This window comes from Leuciscus leuciscus (genome assembly GCF_965113295.1).
Source record: "Leuciscus leuciscus genome assembly, chromosome: 1".
Classification (NCBI taxonomy): Eukaryota; Metazoa; Chordata; class Actinopteri; order Cypriniformes; family Leuciscidae; genus Leuciscus; species Leuciscus leuciscus.
Genome location: NC_138725.1, coordinates 9200075 through 9218798, shown reverse-complemented (window position 1 = coordinate 9218798; position 18724 = coordinate 9200075). Strand labels below are relative to the sequence as shown.

Below are 18724 nucleotides of genomic sequence, written 5' to 3'. Positions count from 1 at the left end.
TTTTACAGGTTTTTCAGACACAGTCTTTTGTTTTACGTACGCTTTGTGGGCCAGGTCACGTAACTGTTGAATTGACAGGGTCCGTGGACAGACTAGAACGCCCAGGTGCGCACTTTGACTTGGGTGGAGATTCCGCAGAAAAAGCGTTTTGAAACTCACGTCCTCTTCCATGTGTGCCTCATTCCTCGGTCCGAAGTAGGCGAGCCGCAGACGTTCGTAGTAGGCCGGCGGCGTTTCCAGACGAGCTTGTTTGAGGTCCATTGCCGCAATGATGCCTTGGTCCGAGTCTGGATCAGAGAATTCACGGATCAGGGCTTGTCGTAATTGTGGATAGTTCGTTTTAACGGATTCTGGCTGGCGATCCAGGAAACTTCTCACGATGCGCCCAGAAGTGGTCCGAAGGAGATATAACTTGTCCCAAGTCGTGACATTGTCCACAGTTTGCAAGTGAAATTCAATATCGGTTAAATAAGAGTGCACGTCGTTGCCACCTGCTGGATTTGGGTTGAATGTAGGGATGTTTCTTGCCAGCTTGTCCAGTTCTTTAGAGGCTGTGCGGTGACTGGTGGCTCGTCTTTCCGGGACGGGGCCAGCAGGTGAGGTAGTGTCAGGGCGTGGGCTTTCCTCTTCTTCTTTAGCTTTAATAGTTTGTCTGTGAAGTGCAGGTTCGCGGGTGAGGAGAGACGGGGTGGTGTGTGTCTCCCCCTCCCGCTTATCTTGTAGGTCGTACACATGTTTGAGTTCACAGTGGACCATGTCCAGCTCGCCCTTAAGCTCATGTCTTTGTTGGATGAGCTCGTCAATTTCAGCTCGGGCTTTCTGCAAAAATGTTTCACAAACTTTGACTCTAGCGTCTCTGTCCGTTAATTCTGTGCGTGCTCTTGCTAGCAGATCCTCTCCACGTAGCAGCTTGGAATTTAGGGCAGCCGTGGTCTGTTTCTCCGCCTCCACTGTCCTGTCCGTGTCCAGACGCAGGTCCTCCAGGGCCTGCTGTAATCTTTCCACTTCCTGTTGTAGTCTTTCCACTTCCTGTTGCAGTCTTTCCACTTCCTGTTGTAGTTCCGGGTGTGTTTCCTCCTCAGTTCCCAGAAGTAGCTCGTCCAGTTGTTGTTGTGCCAGCTCCTTTTGTTTGCAGGCCTCCTTTAGCTGAGTCTTTAGTCCAGCGGTGTCCTTTTCCAGCTTGGCTTTGTCCTTTTCCAGCTGGGCTTTGTCCTTTTCCAGCTTGGCTTTGTCCTTTTCCAGCTGGGCTTTGTCCTCCTCCAGCAGACGTGCCTGGGACACCAGGTAGTGAGAGAGACTCCCGATGAGGCGACTCCATTCTTTTGAACTGTAGGCCTGCGTGGGGTCCTGGGACATGATCTGGTCCACGTTGTTGTCCAGTTCCTGTTGGGTCAGGAGTTTTGGGTCACCGAAGTCTTTGGATAGACATCCGGAAGTCATGGCGGACAGCCAAGCTTCTAGGCTACTCCAGTGAGCTGCAGGGCTGGGTGAGCGCGACATGTTGACTCACTGTAGGCGAGAGAAAACACAACACACACACACACAAGAAGGGCCAATGCAATCGTGTCGTGAAGCTAATAAACTATAGGACGGTGTGCCGTCTATAGAACTTTGGGCTAACTGACTTTAGACAGTTAGGCGGGTCAGCCTAGGACCCGGAATAGAGACTGTTCAGTTGTCCCTCTATTACTTAGCTTTCTGGGGTCTCGTTGGTGCACTGAAAAACAAGTTACCACAGAACATGCAAGGCACGAGTAGGCGAGGATTTAAAGGGGAGGAAGAAACAGAAATTGAACACAAAAACAAAAACAAAAAATATCAGTGATTTGATCTGAGCTGTAATTTGGACACTAATAGCACAAAGGATGTGCCTTGGGGGAGATATTTAAGATTATGTGGCTTATAGTGGGAGGCAGAGTTTTCTTTTTTTTTTTTAAATGATTTAGTCTTACCTGAAATGGACGGAGGTCGCCCCGGCCGGCCCTCCCTGAGCGCGGTCAACCTTCCTGGCGCCCCGAACACCTGGCCGCCGTGACCTTGGATTCTCCGTTACTCTGCTCACGGACACGACCCCTCAAACAGGGTGACTTTTAACACAATCCTAGTAGTTCCGGAGATATCAACCAACCAAACGCAATGCAAAGGTGAGTGCGTCACAGAACGGTGGCAGGGGCTGCCTAGTGTTTGCGCAGCGGTCTCAACAATTGACTCTTGCGTCGGTTTTTATGGCTGACACTCCGAAGCACCGGATTGCTGAGGTCACGCACTGCGTGCCGTCGCCCGTGGCAGAGGTAAGAGAAACTCAAGGGTCACCGCACGGTCAGTGTCGGAAACGTCAGTCGGGAGACTCACCCACAGAGGGCGAACCGGGACTCCTGTGGTCCACTGCAAGTGCTGAGATTCTTGCCTATAAAAGCCACAACATGGAGTGAAACAAGGGACTCTAGAGTGAATTAAGATTTCTTGCTTACACCAAATGGGTTATGTGGTAAAACAATAATAACAAGGTAAAACTTCGCAGAGAGAAAAAAAAACAAAGTAAAATTAAACCAACCTTGAAACGGAAAAACCGAATTAAAAGGGTGTATGGTCTTGTCAGTTAAAGGTGAAACAGAAGATGGTTAGCGGTTTCTCGATGTAGGTGGAAACAGGAGAAGCGGTGCGGTAGACCACTGTAGTGGTTTAATAGAGCCTCTAGGGGGCGCTCTTCCTCTCGTCGGTTCGCCTTAACTGTTGGACACACTTAAACTTTTAATTCAAAATTGGCTTAAAATCAAATCCAAATAATCCTGGGGTACCTTAACAGAGAATTCGAATGGTTATTTATAACAATCAAACAACACTTAAGTTATTTTGTAATGATTACAAACTAATCATTCGAAATCAGCATCTATGGAATGAAATTCAACAGAGTAAATTTGTAGAAAGCTGACTTGGACAGGGAGCTTCCACTAGGGGGCTCTGTCTTTCTCAGGGGTATGATGATTGGAAATAACAAAAAAAAAAAAATTTTTTCTTTTAGAAATGGAAGGATTTCAACAACAAAATAAAATAATCACTATAACATTGAAGTCGTTATTAAATGATTATTTAAAAACGGGAGTAAACCCAAACAGAATCATCAATGTAGATTTAAAAGTGGAAAACACAGCAGGGTATAGTGACCCCGAGGAGAAGAGGGATAGTTGACCTGGAGGGGTGTGGCCACGTGGGGCACTGTCCTCTTCCGGGTGAACTATCAGTGCTTTTGGGTTGAGACACTCTATAATTTCCGGTTTCCTTTCTGGGAATCTAAATTCACAATAAAATGTCTCAGTTCAAAATACAAGGGTTGTTTTAAACGAACTTAGCGAGCTGTAAATACAAATATGTATTTAAACAGCGTCTTAGATACTTACGACCGCGAATTTATTTATTTATTTTTTATCACCAAAAATCAAGGCGGAAGGAAATGGCCGACGGGTGTTTACCCCGTCGTCGACCACGCGGTGGCAGTGTTGCGCTTACGCGGAACAAAGACACGAGGTGGTAAATTTAAAACATGAGAACAATACACGCCTGTAGGATTGACTTCAGCAATCGCAATTTCACGCGTGCAGGCCTTTTACAAACACACAAAAAAAATCACACTGCAAATAAATTCTTTAAAAAGGTCACGGCGGATCTTTTGTTTCTGTTCTGTGCAGAAACTATAACGCGGGTTTTTTTTGCTGGTTAGCGAAGCCAGTGGTTTAACCCGTAATGTGTCGTAGCTAGCAACATGCAATAGAATATTCTTTCTGACCGGAGTAGCTTACTTTGCTCTCGGGATTTACAGAAGTACCGGTAACAATGCCTGATGGACTCCTTTGTTCCAACACAGGTATTAAAACAGAATTACATGTACGGTCAAGCAAAAGAGATGTTTATTTTCCTCTAATTTTGGACTCGCAACAATACTGTAAACTTAACTGCAGTTTTTCTCCACGACCAGACTTAACTGGTGGGTTTATGGCTTTTTGCCCTTTGATCAGTTTTTCGAGTCGACTTATTCAGTAATTCAATACTTATTCAGTAACGTTACAAGATTCAAACGCGCACAAAAACGTTAAACTTTCAAAAATCACACATGAATATCAAATTGCACAATTTGTATCAAAACTGAGTATGAGAGTGCCCGCATTCAAAAAACCAATATTTATGTAACAACAATGACTTTGTGTTGGGGAATTAATTAGCTCAAATTAGCGGTAATATTCATCAATGTGAATATGCATCTGTTGCTTCCATAAATTAATTTATTCAAATTAGGGAATAGGTCACAACCTCGGCTTGTATCAGCGATTACACAGTTACTTGTAATAATCACTGATAGAGACGGGTAGAATTTACTCAATTTGGGGGAATTTGAGGTAAAAGTTGAAGACTGTTCATTTATCACACAGATTGGCCGTCCAGCAGACAGAATGTATGATTCATGAACAGAAATCGGGCGTCTTTAACACTGATAGATAACACTTTCTTGTGGCCACAAAGAAGATAATTATCTTCGTGTTTTAGACAATTTTAGGTTTCTTTTAAGAATAAAAGAAATCGTAGAGCTTATAAGGTAAGATCTGCACTACTCAGGGACTCAGAATTTGAAACAAAACAGGCAAACTTAATTCAAATGATTTAACAAAGTTTATTTAAACAAGCTAGCGATTACACAATCATTTAAAATCACGCAGGAGTAAAAATGCATAAACAAAACAAGCAATATAACGATCGTAATACAGAAAGACAACAAAATAAAAAGGTTTGAGAGAGAGAGAGAGAGAGAGAGAGGAAACTAATAGTGAAGAATGGAGATAAGAATGATTTTAGGTGTTCGTGTGAGATGTTGAGAGGGTAGCGTTTTGTAAGGAGAGATGGGTTTGCCGACAGCTCCGTGAGCACGTGGCAGTGTGTTTATCTCGGCACACGTGGGTGAGAGTATGTGTGTGTGTGAACGTGTATGTTTGTGTGTGTGAAAGAGAGAATTTAGAGGGAGAGATAGAAACAGTTTTAGTCATTCACCACAAAACCCCAACGTTTCTTAGTAATATCTAGACAACTTTAAACAGCATTTCCTTCAGATTGCAAATTTAAAAGATCTACGTTACTCTGTTTGGGAGATCGGCCTTCTGTGTGTGTCCGCGTCTGTGTTGGATAAAAGGCACCTGGATCACGTGGCCACAGCGTTCTGGTTGCTATGGCGACTTGAAGCGAGCGAAAGGCTCAGCAAAGATTATTTTAGCCTTCGTGGGTTGGTTTTAGCAGACTATCAACTTCAGTAACAGTGGTTCTAAGAAAAGACTTGGAAATAAAAGAAAATAAAAGCGAGCGAAGCTTCCTGGAGGGAAGGAGGCGTGTCGTCTGTCTCTCTCTGGCGGATTGCGATGAGAGGAAAGGGGGCGCGCAATTTTAAAGGGCTAAACTCACGCCTCCCTCACGTACGTGGGCCAATCGTCTTTAACAACGTATGGGCCCACCTCCTGACGTTTTGAGGTCTATACGCCTTCTTTCCGCGGGGTTTTGAAACGATGAATTCGTCCATAACTTACTAACACTGGTATTTAATAAAACAATGCATTCTCTGATATTTTGTGTTAAAGATTCAGCATCGTTGTGGTTTGTGGAACACGGCAATACCGCGAATGACAGTTCTAATATCTAAAATCAAGGAGGTACATCATTTCTTGTAATTGTGGGCACCACAGGGTGATTTACAAGCCAACAAACTACATAGGCATAATATTTGGGACAAAGGGGGTCAGGCACACATCAAGAAAATACATTTAAAATATTTCATACAAGGATTTGAGTCCCACGTGGTGGGCCTGCGTGTGTTTCTGTGTGTGTGTGTGTGTGTGTGTGTGTGTGGTGTCAAACAGAGTTCACACCATGCGTTGAACTTTTGGCTTTCCGAGCCGGGGAGGGTGAGGGTGTAAATGTGTGTACGTGCGTTTGAGTCCTTGGATTGATGTATTAGGCACAGACCACATGTTTTGGGTATCTGGTCTCTAAAACACTGTTTTATTGTCGTGAAGAGTTAATTAGTGTCTATGTGTAAATCAGTGTCCGAGAGACTCCCTGGGGGGGGGGGGCGCTTTCGGGATCGCTCTCATTGGTCAGCGTCAGGCTCTCCGGCCATAAACAGACGGTCTCTGTTGGTTTAGACGTAAGAGATCATGTAGAGTGAGAGATAGTCAATGATTTACACCATTTTTCGGCGCCGTTTGGGCTGCACGTCTTGCGTAGAGCAATCTCAAAACAGCAGAGGTGTCGTAAATGAGAGTTCTTTGGAATGTGAGAATAGCTTGGGTCAGAGCGAGACAGGGGTTTTGTAGATTTAGACTGAATTAATTAATTTGATTTAATCACCATGCAACTGGTGATCTGCTCTCCGTTACAGTCTTTACATGCAAGACCCAACATTTGCAGATCAACATACTACTTATTTTCTCTCCGGCTAGTAGCAAATTAAATTAAATTAAATTAAATGTGGAGGATATTAACTGTTAAAAGATGATTGACAGGCCAGTTTATGATGTCCGTTAAACATTATGTCCCAAAGCTTGCCTATACTCTTCTCTCACACACTCAAAAGTATGTACTTTTTCTTCACAAAAAGAGCACATACTTTTAGGGCATGGTATAAGTAGGCAAACTGGGACGCAGGGATTCTTAACAAGCCTTAAGATAATTGTCCATGGATGAAAAGGGGAAGAAAAGAACAGATGGAGCTGAAAAGCTACGCGTAAAAAAAAAAAAAAAGCATTAGAGGTCGATGCTGTGAAATGCTTCAAATTATATACATTTGGCACGAAGAGTAGAGGTTCAGCAGGCTCTGACGGCTCTAGCTCCCCCTGAGTACATTCAGGGTACATTCAGCACACAAAATAATTTATTCAGTACGGTGCAAATACATTTCGGCAGTCATTCCTTTTTCAAACGCTTTACTAAAAAATTATGAGCCAGTAAAGTTCTTAATGATTTTTTTTATTTATTTATACTGTGCATAAAGGACACAATGCACTTCTTTCTGAATTCCACCATTTAAGTTTCATAATAATGTCGTCGCTTCTAAACAGTAAATTATTGTTAATTGTTCGGGGGTGGAATTGCATCTGTGATCGTTGTGAAGAATTCTCCGGTTGCTCTTCTCGTCGACGATTGATGAGTGGGAATCTCTAGGCACCTCACGATTCGATTACGATTCAGAGAGTAATGATTATCGATTATTAAGGATTTTTTTTTTTATTTTTTTTTTTACTACTTGGTACTTTTAAAGCAAAGTATTTATGATGACCCATAAAGTACTTACTTCCTATACTTTCTATATTAATTTTATTAATAAAACAAATGGAACTGATTTGGCAAGTCAACTGTAAGGTTACATTTGCCAGCATTTGTTCCAACATTGCAAAGAACCAACAGGAAAATAAGTGTGTGCCTGTAGCAGTGTACTTGTAGTAAATGAATACAAACTTCAGCATATTCTGAATCTCTAGCATTTAATAATAGACTTCTAACCAACATCCTCTTGTTATTTCCAATGAGCAATATAATCCTTCAGACAAAAAAACAAACAAAAACATTTTGCTTTAGCAAATCCACAAACAGTTTTCGTTCAAAAATATAGAATGATGTACCAGCAGCTCTCATACAAACATAATGCTTGTGGACTTAGGCATATTCTGAATAATTAGTTACATACACAACTAAATAATAAAGAGTTATGATGACTTGAAATGTTTGCTGTATACCACAATCAAAAACAGCTTACAAAAAAAGTGAATGAACATCTGCAGAGAGCACAGTCAAAATGTAACTTTTTGTGACTGGCATTGCACATATTGCAGGGCAGTATAACGTACGTATAACAGATCGGTTTACAGCATATTGATGTGATAACTAAACAATACAGAAAGCAGCTCTTATACAAAAAATACTAAATAGGTAACAATGAAATTGCCAATTTTCCATACGTTAGCTTTTAACGAAGAGGGTGCCGTTCGAATTTGGCGCTCAGCCATCATGCGTCTCTGTTAGCGCGTCTCTGTAATGTGCGCATCTCTGTTATGTGCACGCCACAGACTGTCCGTCCGCGCACTGCACGTCCGCTTTAGAGTTCCGCCTTTTGTGTTCCATCAATATTACGTTATTATTAGGAAAAATATATATATATTTTTAGAAAATCGATTTTTGACTTTTGTGAATCGATTCAGAATCGTCCATGTCCGCATCGTGATGCATCTAATAATCGATTTTTTCCCCCACCCCTAGGTACGGGGGCCAATCAGGGGCCAATCAGATTTCTAGAGTGATTTCAATGTTAAGTCAATGCAAAGACACGTTACGCGCGTAAAAAATTCCTGCGGGGCGAATTGAGCGTCTGGCGCGTTAAGCGCAAATGATTTTATGTAGTGATATTTGTGCATTCACACGTTTGACGCAAATTCGCGTCTGCCGCCCGAGTTGAAAAATCTGAACTTCTGCGTCAATTTGCGCCACCTTAACCAATCAGGAGCCTGCTTGCTGCTGTCACGTGGTGAAGTAAAAACAAAGTAAATCTATTATCACATAAAAACTTAATTTCAACATACAAGACATATTCATTTTGTATTGAATGCTATTTATTCCTTATCTAAATCCAGATTATATGAAACATTATTATTCTAATGTAAAGACAACCAATACACTTTAGTGTATAAGAATAGTTTGTGTCTGGACAGTGTTGTGTGAGAAAAAAAAAAAAAAAACACAGGACAGGTGTTACTTTTGGAGACTGGCTCCATTTATCATCAATACAAAAATAAATGACAGATTATGTGGGTGAGGGCGCGGGTGATCCTCGCTCCGAAGCGGGACAACTGGTCCTCAAACTGGGCGCAGTACGGGCGGAAGCACCGCTGATAGCTGCCGTCATCCAGGCGCAGCTCCTGGAGCAAATGGTGAAACTCGACAAACTCTGTAGGGTCTCGGTGGACCCAAATACGGCGACGATGATCCCTACGCCGCTGTTCTGCTCTCCAGAGCAAATACAGAGCGGTGACTCTGTCGATAAATGATCGATTAACATCAATCAGACATCTTGTAAAAAGATGGCTGCCAGCGGGTTTCGAAACTTTTGCCTCTGACGCGCGTAAATTTTGCTTTAAAAGTCTCGCTCTTCAGTCTACAGTCAAATCATTCTCCACCAGTGTTTCCAGGTTGGAAATGTCTAAGTATTGTACTAGAAGCTCAAAAATGATCGTATGTGGAAGAAAATTATTGTACACAAGTCAAACGTACAGAATACAGCTATTTATTGACCAACAACTTTTTGACACGACATGAAAATTACTTTTTTGCTAAAATATCAACCACAGCTTGGAAAAAAACTGACCTAAGCGGAAGGAACTCTTTACTTTTTTATTTACTTTTTCTTCTCCTTGCAAAACATACAGAGATTAGAAAAAGAACATTAACTTGCGCTCATGAGAGAGTCATTCTCCACGATGATTGACCGAGAAGAAATAACGTGAGATGAGATGAAAGACATGCGTATCTCCACGTTCAGGTTCTTCTGACGGTAGACGTAGAATCCACAGCTAGATCAATGAGTATAGAAGCCCTATGATTACAACCACCATCATTTGAAGTGTCACACAATTCTGAAATTATCGTACATTATGGGATTTTTTTCATTATTGATCTTAAAATCGAACAGAGGTCTGAATTATCGTACAAATACGATAATTATCGTATGTCTGGCAACACTGATCTCCACTTATAGCTGGTGTGTGGTGATGGTTTTAATAACCGTGAGTCTCGGGCTGGTTTGTCTTCTTCTGTTGATTATCATCATACTGTGGTATTTCCTGATCACAGCAGAGAGAGACGAGATAAAGAGTTACAGGAACACAGCTGAAGAGTTTGATCAAACTAAATACTGCATATGTGGTTTCTCCACTGCATGGATCTTCATGTGTTGCTTCAGGTCACTTTTAATAGAGAAACTCTTCCCACACTGATCACACGTGTGCGGCTTCTCTCCAGTGTGGATCCTCTCATGTGTTTTCAGATGTTCTGACCGACTGAATCTCTTGTCACAGTGTGAACACTTGTAAGGTTTTTCTCCAGTGTGGATCATCTCATGTGTTTTCAGATGTTCTGACCGACTGAATCTCTTGTCACAGTGTGAACACTTGTAAGGTTTTTCTCCAGTGTGGATCCTCTGGTGCCGATTTAAATCTATCCCTGTAGTAAAAGTCTTCTCACACTCAAAGCACATGTACTCTCTCACACCAGTGTGAATTTTCTCATGTTTATGTAAAGTTGGCAGCCATGAAAAACCCTTTCCACACACAGAACATGAATGCGGCTTCTCCTTCATATGAACTGTCAGGTGTCTCTTCAGGCCTGATGCCCTAAGAAATGTTTTGCCACATTGATCACATGTGAACGTCTTCTCTCCGGTGTGAACTCTCCTATGCACATCAAGATCATATTTGATTGTGAAACTCTTCCCGCATTGATCACATGAGAACGGCTTCTCTCCGGTGTGGATCATCATGTGACGCTCAAGACTTTGTTTGGTTGTGAGACTCTTTCCACACTGAGTGCAGGTGAAAGATTTATTGTCTTTTCTTTTCTCTAAAAATGTCTGTTTAGTCTCTGAGCGACTCAAAGGTTTTCCCCCAGGTTGGACATGATGTTCCTCCTCCACTTCACTCAGTTCTTCACTCTCCTCCTTCACTTCACTCAGTTCTTCACTCTCCTCCTTCACTTCACTCAGTTCTTCACTCTCCTCCTTCACTTCACTCAGTTCTTCACTCTCCTCCTTCACTTCACTCAGTTCTTCACTCTCCTCCTTCACTTCACTCAGTTCTTCACTCTCCTTGCTCTCTTCCATCAGGTCTGACATGTAAGAGAAATTATTCATTTCATTTTCAGTACATCAAAATAATTTAAAGAGAGAAATATAAAGTGAAAAGACATGAAAGTGAGCATGAGTATATTAAATATATTTGATCAATGACACAATTATCTAACATGATATTAACATTAAAATACACAATACTGCCATTTTTGACACCAACTTTGAGATTGATATTTATTTGACTAAAACCGTTTTAATTATTAATGGCCGTTCACACTAGACTTTTCCTTCCACTGACTTCCATTCATGCACATGTGAAAGTGGGACACCAGAAACACAAGCTCAAGTGAATTACCCTGTGAGAAATAACACAAGCGTTTAGCATTCAAGTGGAATGGGTTGTTTATTTAAAATTTTTGAATTATTATTATTTGTTATTTGTTAAATTTATTTCCATCATTTCACGGCCGTTGCAGTGTCTGTAGAAACTTCACAAGCTCAAAGTGTAGAGTGGCCATAACTTTAACTGGCTTCAAATTAACTATTTGTATTAGCTTTATCTGTGTCCTACATGTTTCACTCAACCCTGTTACTCCTGACATGATTTTCCACCTTTTAAAAACAGAGCATTTCGTGAAACTGTGACACACCGGAAGTGACATCATCTGGGCTCTTTCTACTGCATGATGGGAAGACAAGAAAATAATCTCAATCCATTGTCTCAGTTTTTACACAAACTGTAGCATTGGCTGTATTCATCAACCCTGTTACCAAAGTTACTGTAAGAAGAATCTCTATAACTATGAATAACTTGTATGATATTTGACAAATGCAACTTTATTAGTAACTTGGTGTTTACTGACTATTCCTAAAAAAAAACTGTGCAAACTAGGTTGAAAATGACTAAAATTCTGGTAACGTTGTTGAAAATTGGGAACCAGATAAAAAATAAATGTAAAATAAAACAGTTAAAATAGTATTTAGCTTGATCTGATGTTGACAATCAATATAACAATGTCTCAAACCTCCCATCACTGACCATTTGTTGAAGAAAACCCAGAACATTCTGTACCGTTTCATAGTTGAACTGTTTATCTAAATGTGATGAAGTGCTTGAATGTTTCTAACATGAATGTTCTTCAGCCTCATGAATGAATGAAGAATAAACACCAACCTCTTTGTTCTTCAGGATCTTCAGTGTGTTTCATTCTGCAGGGTTCTGGATCACTCATGTTCTCTCTGTCCTCTTTAATAAACTCAGTCTTTGCAGATTTCAGCTCTTCCTGATGCTCTGATGCTCATCTTCACTTGTAGCTGATGGGAATTTACAGCATTTATTGGAGAATTGCAGTGGGAGGAGCTTCACTGATGTATTATTCCAGTGGGAGGAGCTGATCTGCCAAAAAAATCAATTACCGAGTTTTTTTTTATAATAAATGACACTAAGTATTTATGTCTGTCTATCTATTCATTGTACAGTAACTGATGCCAATTCATTAATTATTTTAAATTATTGTTATTGCCAATTCTAACATTATTCTGCTTCATTAAAATACAGGTATCTAGAAATTAAAAAAAGAATATAAATAATTCAAATTATTCCTAATATAAATAAATTTTAAGAAAAACAGTTAAAATCATAAACACAGAAATAAAGGTACATATAGTAGCCAACAAATCCCCTCAGTCTGCTGACACCAATGAAATGAGCTTTAAGTGTCAATTTACAGGAGATCTGAAGACATCAGCATAATAAATGAGGTGAAAACAGGAACTATTGTCATGAAATAAAGAGTGTTTTCAGCAGATGTGTTAATATTGATGAGCCTCAGACTATCAACACTCATTCAACAAGCCATTCAGGATCATCAGCAGATCATCTCACTTTATTCTGAGTGTTTGCTGTTAGAAACACATTATTTGAGTCAGGATACATGACAAAAGCCTGTAAAACTGCTCTACTGAAAGACAATACTGTAATTTCTCACACTATGACATGGATAAAACATCAATAACACAAAAACAATCACTAATGACACTCATCTTCATCAACCACTACAGAGAAATAATTACAGCAGCATAATATGCCCACATTACGTTTGATCTTATGATGTTGTAATAAACCTCAGAGAACAGCCCAACGGTGGTCAAAAACTCTCAACAGCCAGCCGGTTTGATCAAAAGGAGTTTACACTTTATTTCAGATAGAAAAGATAAAACTCATATTCACAGGCACAGATATAGATACGGAGAAGGGGAAGAGAAACACGGGAAGACCCGCAGGGCACATCACTTCATCTACACACAGTGAGTTTCACGCTTAATACGTCACACAGTGTTTTATACTCAACGTAACACCCCAGCCTGCACAGCACACAGTGGACACAAGTAAGGCGTGTTTTCTCCGTTCTCAATTCCCCGACCTCCCTCCTTAACTCGCTGTCCGTTACACAATCACCAGTCCATACATACATACATACATACATATAATCGATTAAAAACACTTCCCTCTCCCAGGGCAAAGAAGACCCATCCATATGGGGTGAATAGTGCAGGCAGCTTCCCGTATCCTCAGCCAAGGACGCTAATCCACCATCCAGGAGTGGCGTTTAAAGCATAAGTTCATTCATCAAGTCAGTGCGTCGTTCGCGTCAGAGAATTCTCATTCGCAGAGTCTCAGTGGCATGTGGGCGTCAGCCGAGCAGTCTTCCGAGGTAATTGGTAACTCTATAATAATTCCCCCCCCCCTTCTAACTCCACTTTCTCACCCAAAGGCAGCTAACTAACTATCTTCATCTCCAGAGGACCTATTGTCCCCGAGAGACAGCCAAAACGTTCTCCCCAGGGGCCTCATGTACAAAGACTTGCGTTGAATTCATACTAAAACATTGCGTACGGACAAAGCTGTAAATGTGCGTACGCACAAAAAAAACCAGATGTATGAATCTCTGCGTACGAAGGATCCCACGCATATTCTCTTTGTACATCCCAGTTAACGTAAAATTGAGCGCACATGCACGAGCACAACGCCCCACCCAGTCTCCTCCCTTAATTAAATTAATTTAAATATGGTAATGAGTCCACTTTGGCAAAAGAAAACAGTAAGAAAATGGCGGCAAGAAACGAAACTTTACAGAAAGTGAATTGGAGGTGCTACTATCGGAGGTAGAAACGAAAAAAATAGTTTTTTTTATTTGGAACTTTGTCCTCCGGAATTAATAACAAAAGGAAAAAATATGAGTGGGAGAGTTTGGCTGATGCCGGTGGGATCTGAAAGTTGCACTGTAGAGTAGACTGAGTACAGTTGAGACACTTTTTGCGTTTTGATTTTCCACACAAAAATAGACACTGAAAAGAAGTGAATTTCCACATGACACGCCACATGACATTTCATTAGCTTGTAGACTAAGATATTATCAATCAATAATACCCACAAGTAGTTTATATTTTCCACAATTAGATCATAAAAATAAGGTGCTTTTTGTCTCAACTTTGTCTCAACTGTACCAATATGTGGTACAGTTGAGACAGTGCATGGTACAGTTGAGAGTGAGACACCCATTTTTAATGATGTAAAGGTAACTAACCATTCATTGTAAATATAAAAAATAAAAGACAAATAAAGAAAATAACAATTGGGCAACATTTTTTTTATTCATCCATTTATATTCATTCCTTTTATTTAAATTAGCACAGGTTAAAATGTATAAAGCACGAACAAGATATTTAACAATATTTATTAATAATACACAGTTTAAATATCAAAAATATCTAATTTTATTTTAATTTGCATCCTATGCTGGCTAATTTACATTTACATTTACATTTAGTCATTTAGCAGACGCCTTTCTCCAAAGCGACTTACAAATTAGGACAAAATTCAGCGAGTCATCATAAAGAGGCAAAAGCAACAACAACGCAAGAAGTGCTCAAAGTACGAAGTTCAGGTATTATTCAGAGTAGCATAAGCCTGATAAGTGATGTTACAAAGGGAAAGGAAAATTATTTTTTTAATTTTTTTTTTTTTTTTTTTTTTTTTTTTTTTTTTTATAAGGTTAAGTGCTCACGGAAGAGATTTGTTTTCAGCTGTCTTTTGAATGTTGTCAGGGATTCTGCATTCCGGATGAGGGTGGGGAGAGCGTTCCACCAGCATGGAACTGTGAATGAGAATGTTCTGGAAAGTGATTTTGTGGCTTTCTGTGATGGAACCACGAGACGTCGCTCGTTGACCGATCGTAGGTGTCTGGTAGGGATGTAGACTCGTAGGAGTGAGTGAAAGTAGGAGGGAGCTGAGCCTGTGATAGTTCTGTAAGCAAGCGTCAGTGCCTTGAACTTGATGCGAGCAGCGAGAGGTAGCCAGTGCAGAGAGATGAACAGAGGAGTGACGTGGGCCCTCTTGGGCTCGTTGAAGATAAGACGAGCTGCAGCATTCTGGATCATCTGTAGGGTTTTGGTTGCACATGCTGGAAGTCCAGCCAGAAGAGCATTGCAGTAGTCAAGCCTAGAGATGACCAGGGCCTGGACGATGAGTTGTGTTGCATGCTCAGTTAGGAAAGGCCTGATTTTCCTGATGTTGTGCAGTGCAAACCTGCATGATCGAGCTGTCTTTGAAATGTGATCTGTGAAGGTCAGCTGGTCATCAAACGTTACTCCAAGATTTCTGACCGATCTTGATGGGGTGATTAATGATGACTCTAGCTGGATGGTGAAGTCGTGCTGTAGAGACGGATTGGCAGGGAGGACGAGAAGCTCAGTCTTTGCCAGGTTGAGCTGCAGGTGATGTTCCTTCATCCATGTGGAGATGTCCGCCAGACAGCTTGAGACCCGTGCAGCTACTGTGGGATCATCTGGTTGAAAGGAGAGGAAGAGCTGCGTGTCATCAGCATAGCAGTGGTAGGAAAAACCGTGTGCCTGTATGATGTGTCCCAGTGATGTGGTGTAGATGGAGAAGAGGAGGGGACCAAGAACTGAACCCTGGGGAACCCCTGTGGTCAGCTGATGTGCTCTGGATACCTCACCTCTCCATGCGACCTTGAAGGACCTACCTGTGAGATAGGACTCAAACCAGTGGAGTGAAGTTCCTGTGATGCCCAGTGATGAGAGGGTGGACATAAGGATCTGATGATTCACCGTGTCGAAGGCAGCAGACAGATCCAGGAGAATGAGGACTGAAGATTTGGAAGCAGCTTTTGCGATCCGTAGGGCTTCTGTGACTGACAGTAATGCAGTCTCAGTTGAATGTCCTTTCTTGAAGCCAGATTGGTTGACATCCAGCTGGTTGTTTAGAGACAAGAAGGATGTTAGTTGGTTGAAGACAGCTCTTTCAAGTGTCTTCGCAATGAATGGTAGGAGAGAGATAGGTCTGTAATTGTCTACAAATGATGTGTTTAGCGTTGGTTTTTTGAGCAGTGGAGTAACCCGAGCCTGCTTGAATGCTGTAGGGAAGGTGCCAGTATGGAGGGATGAGTTGATGATGTGTGTGAGTGATGGTAGAAGTGTGGGAGAGATGGCTTGTAGAAGGTGTGAGGGGATGGGGTCAAGCGGGCAGGTGGTAGGGTGACTGGAGAGGAGAAGTGTAGATACTTCTTCCTCGGTTAGCGAAGAAAAGGAGGACAGAGGGATATTGGCTGTGGAAGGGGTCGGTCTGGGTTCCTGTGTGTGTGGAGCTGAGAATTGACTGCTGATAGCTGTTGTTTTCTTGGTGAAGAAGTGCGCAAAATCGTCAGCAGTTAAGGAGGAGGCGGGTGGTGGTGTAGGTGGACAGAGGAGAGAGTTGAATGTCTTGAAGAGTAGTCGTGTGTTGGAGGAGCTGTTGATCTTGTTGTGGAAGTATGAAGATTTTGCAGCATGAACATCGACAGAAAAGGAGGAGAGGAGAAATTGATACATACTCAGGTCAGATGCGTCTTTTGATTTGTGCCATTTCCTCTCCGCTGCCCTGAGTTCGGTCCGGTGTTCACGAAGAACCTCAGATAACCAGGGGTTAGAGGGAGTAGCGCGTGCTGGCCTGGAGGAGAGGGGGCAGATAATGTCTAGAGAAGAGATTAGAGTGGAGCATAAGGTGTCCGTTGCGGTATTCACATCCAGAGATGAGAATTGTGAGGGTGGGGGAAGAGAGGATGACACGGCAGAGGAAAGATGGGAGGGGGAAAGTGAGCGCAGGTTTCGTCTGAAAGTGACTGGTGGTGGGGGTGGTGGTGCAGGGGTAGAGAGTTGTAGACTGAAAGTAATGAGGAAATTATCTGAAACGTGGAGAGGTGTCACCAGGATGTTTTCTGTGGTGCAGTTGCGTGTGTAAACCAGGTCCAGTTGGTTGCCTGATTTGTGAGTACCTGTGGTGATGAGTCGTTTGAGATCGAAAGAGGCTAGGAGTGAGGTGAAGTCTGTTGCATGTGGCTTTTCGAGATGAATGTTGAAGTCACCGAAGACTAGAAGTGGGGTGCCGTCCTCAGGGAAAGTGGACAGCAGCACATCCAGCTCATCTACAAAGTTACCCAGCTGACCTGGGGGGCGATAAATGACTACAATATGGATTTTAATGGGAGTTGTAAGTGTAATAGCATGATATTCAAATGAGTTGTTGTTGCATAGAGAAGAGAGCGTGGAGTATTTGTAATTGTTAGAAACGAGAAGCCCTGTACCCCCACCTCTCCCAGACTGGCGCGGGGAGTGGGAGAAGGAGAAATTGCTAGAGAGAGCAGCAGGGGTTGCTGAGTCTTCTGGACGGATCCAGGTCTCAGTCAGCCCCAAGATACTAAGAGTAGAATGAGATGCAAAGGCTGGAATGAAGTCAGCTTTATTGACTGCTGACTGACAATTCCATAGACCCACGGAAAGAGAGAGAGGAGTGTGTGAGGATGTGAGGATGGGACGCAGATTGGCAGTATTGCGCTGTCTATTGCGCGTGATGAAAGGACGTTGCCGAGAGATAACAGGAATGTATTGAAAGCACATGTTGATGAAGGTGAACAATAAGATAAGTAGAGGGAAAAAGAAGGGAAGAGGAGATACTTAAGTGCCTTTCTGGTGTCCTTGCTCGGTGGAGTCGCGCAGGTAGAGTCGCTGGTCTTTACCCGAGTCGGTCTTCACACGAGGAGGCTGAACACGAGAGCTGAATGCTTCCGCTGACGCTTCCGCGGCAGCGTGCAAATTACACAGATATACAGATAATGCTCTCACCGCTTGAGTGAGTACAGCTGTTTCGTTCGGGCAATTAAGTCAATAACGGCAAAAATGTGTCAAATCTAAAGTGCTAGGAGCAACGGCTTAAGTTACGTGCAAATTAGGTTGCTATAAACAGTTACATGTGTTTCGTTCGCGGCTATTTCTCTAAAGTGCCAATGCGTCTAACTGAAATACAGGATTATGTCAAATTAAAATTACAAAAGAACAAGAAAATCGAAGATGGCCTTACCTTGACTAAAATACAGCACTGAAAAATCAGGAGAACAAGGTATTCTAGAGAAAACCACTTGCGAGCTGCGTGCCTCTAGTATGCTGCCCGCTGGTCCTATTGAAGTGATCTTGACTAAAATACAGCACTGAAAAATCAGGAGAACAAGGTATTCTAGAGAAAACCACTTGCGAGCTGCGTGCCTCTAGTATGCTGCCCGCTGCATACTAATTACGACATTTAACCTGTTATCATAACACTGAACAACTAAACAATGTGTTTCCTAATAGAACTCTATTGGGGGTACAGTAGATATGTGTCTCAACTATCCCCCGCTGGACACCTCGCACATTTCTCTAGATTTTGCAATTACCTTGCATGACACAATACCATGAAATATGTCAGTTTTTAGGGCACAGAATAACGTTTGTGGTGATACCAGTTATGTTTAACAGTCATATAGG

General features: G+C 41.9%; 1 protein-coding gene and 1 long non-coding RNA gene across 5 annotated transcripts in view; one reads left to right on the top strand and one right to left on the bottom strand.

The window, feature by feature from the left end:
- Positions 1-18724, bottom strand: part of LOC309492428 (uncharacterized protein) — a 291943-nt gene that overhangs the window by 113841 nt on the left and 159378 nt on the right. For 2 of the 3 annotated variants that reach the window (XM_082161396.1, XM_082161395.1), the window contains one exon: positions 9667-10905. The exons of the other annotated variant lie outside the window; for it this stretch is intronic. In XM_082161396.1, coding sequence (XP_082017522.1) covers positions 9926-10905 — 980 coding nt within the window. In that variant the 3' untranslated portion in view covers positions 9667-9925. Of the gene's footprint in view, positions 1-9666; positions 10906-18724 lie in introns of those variants that run through there. 3 annotated transcript variants of the gene reach the window in all.
- Positions 1-18724, top strand: part of LOC309492816 — a 120306-nt gene that overhangs the window by 24047 nt on the left and 77535 nt on the right. The window contains exons 2-3 of one of the 2 annotated variants that reach the window (XR_014203719.1): positions 9986-10116; positions 10201-10269. This is a non-coding gene — a long non-coding RNA (uncharacterized lncRNA). Of the gene's footprint in view, positions 1-9985; positions 10117-10200; positions 10270-18724 lie in introns of those variants that run through there. The other variant, XR_014203718.1, reaches the window with a different exon arrangement.